This window comes from Limulus polyphemus, unplaced genomic scaffold (genome assembly GCF_000517525.1).
Source record: "Limulus polyphemus unplaced genomic scaffold, Limulus_polyphemus-2.1.2 Scaffold3866, whole genome shotgun sequence".
In the NCBI taxonomy this organism is placed as follows: Eukaryota; Metazoa; Arthropoda; class Merostomata; order Xiphosura; family Limulidae; genus Limulus; species Limulus polyphemus.
The window spans coordinates 1-1,582 of record NW_013669476.1 but is presented as its reverse complement, the minus strand read 5'-3'; the positions used below and the strand labels follow the sequence as shown (position 1 = coordinate 1,582).

General features: G+C 29.3%; 1 protein-coding gene across 1 annotated transcript in view; it reads right to left on the bottom strand.

Moving 5' to 3' along the window:
* The window catches only part of LOC106470184 (nesprin-2-like), a 102,314-nt gene extending 101,370 nt beyond the window's left edge, over nucleotides 1-944 (bottom strand). Inside the window, exon 1 of the mRNA XM_013930718.1 lies at nucleotides 776-944. Within this exon, the coding sequence (XP_013786172.1) occupies nucleotides 776-844 (69 nt within the window). The 5' untranslated portion in view covers nucleotides 845-944. The remainder of the gene's footprint in view (nucleotides 1-775) is intronic.
* Nucleotides 945-1,582: the final 638 nt, after the last annotated feature.

The window sequence follows — 1,582 nt, the reverse complement described above, 5'->3', positions numbered from 1 at the left end:
ATTCTTTAGTCAAATATGAAGCTGTAAAAACAGTTGATTCTTTAGTCAAAAATAAAGTAGTAAAAACTCTTGATCTTCTAGTCAAATATAAAGTAGTAAAATCTCTTGATCTTCTAGTCAAATATAAAGTAGTAAAAACTCTTGATCTTCTAGTCAAATATAAAGTAGTAAAAACTCTTGATCTTCTAGTCAAATATAAAGCAAATATAAATATAAAACAGTTCGTTCTTTAGTCCAATATAAAGCTGTAAAAACTGTTGATTCTTTAGTCAATTATAAAGCTGTAAACACTGTTGATTCTTTAGTCAAATATAAAGTTGTTAAATCTGTTGATTTTCGAGTCATATATAAAGCTGTAAAGAGTGTTGGTTTTCTAGTCATATATAAAGGAATAAAAAGTCTTTATTTCCTAGAAAAATATAAAGTTGTTTGTTTTCCAAGGGAAATCTAAGGCTGTGTCTTAAAACCAAGTATTTCGATAAAAGTTTAGAAAAAACGACCAGAAATATAAAAAAAATATATATTCATTTCAACCAATGTTTCGACTTTGTGGCTTCATCAGGGTTAATATAGACAATTATGTTTGATTGAAATAAAAATATATTCTTTTACATCTATCTGGAGTGTAAGGGTCGTTTTTTTAAAGCTTTTCTCAAAATGTGTAAATCCTCCAGCATGCACTACAAATTTTGAAAGATAACGAAAAATAAAAAAAAGCAAAATAGTTCCATGTTTTGAAGAGTTATATATGTTAATTTATACACGAGACTCTTACTGTGATTGTCTTTTCAACACCTTCCACATCTGTATCATAACAGTCTAGTTCTGACACCTCTTCTTCCATGGATTTAACTTCACTAAGAATATTATTGATCTTTCCCTCCAACTGCTGTCGAAGTTCCTTCTCCTGTTGTATGTCTTGAAGTCTTTCTTCAATAGCCTCTAGCAACCTGAAAACGAGCTATTATTAAACCTTCATACTATAAACCAATTAGTTTAAGTTTACAATATTCTATTCAAACTAGAGGATTAATAATAAAGTGTTTTTAAAAGTTTATCAATAAAGCTTGTATCTGGAAATGCACATGTCTATCACTGAAACATAACTTAAACATGAGCTGATACCTTATGTAAATCTCTGACCGACTGTACAGTAATATAGCATACAGTATTCTACATCACAAATAGAACTAACACCACCCTGTGAACAACTGGACAGTAACATACAATATGACACTTAACAAGTATTACTAACACCATCCTGTAAACAACTGTACAGTAATATACAATATGTTACTTCAGAAATATTACTAACACCACTCTGTAAACAACTGTACAGTAATATACAGTATGTAATATATGGCAAGATAACATACAGTATTGTTGCGTCTCTGCTTGTTTATTAATTTCTGGTAGAAATAATTTCCGAGGAACTTCAGTGATACAAGTCCTTTATTGATTAAACCACTTTATTCTTTCTGAATACAACTTTTAGTAATACACAGGATTTCTAGTCACTTTAACTTAACAACTTTTATAACACACGCTATAAATCACAGTGATTCACACACTTTACTTACAG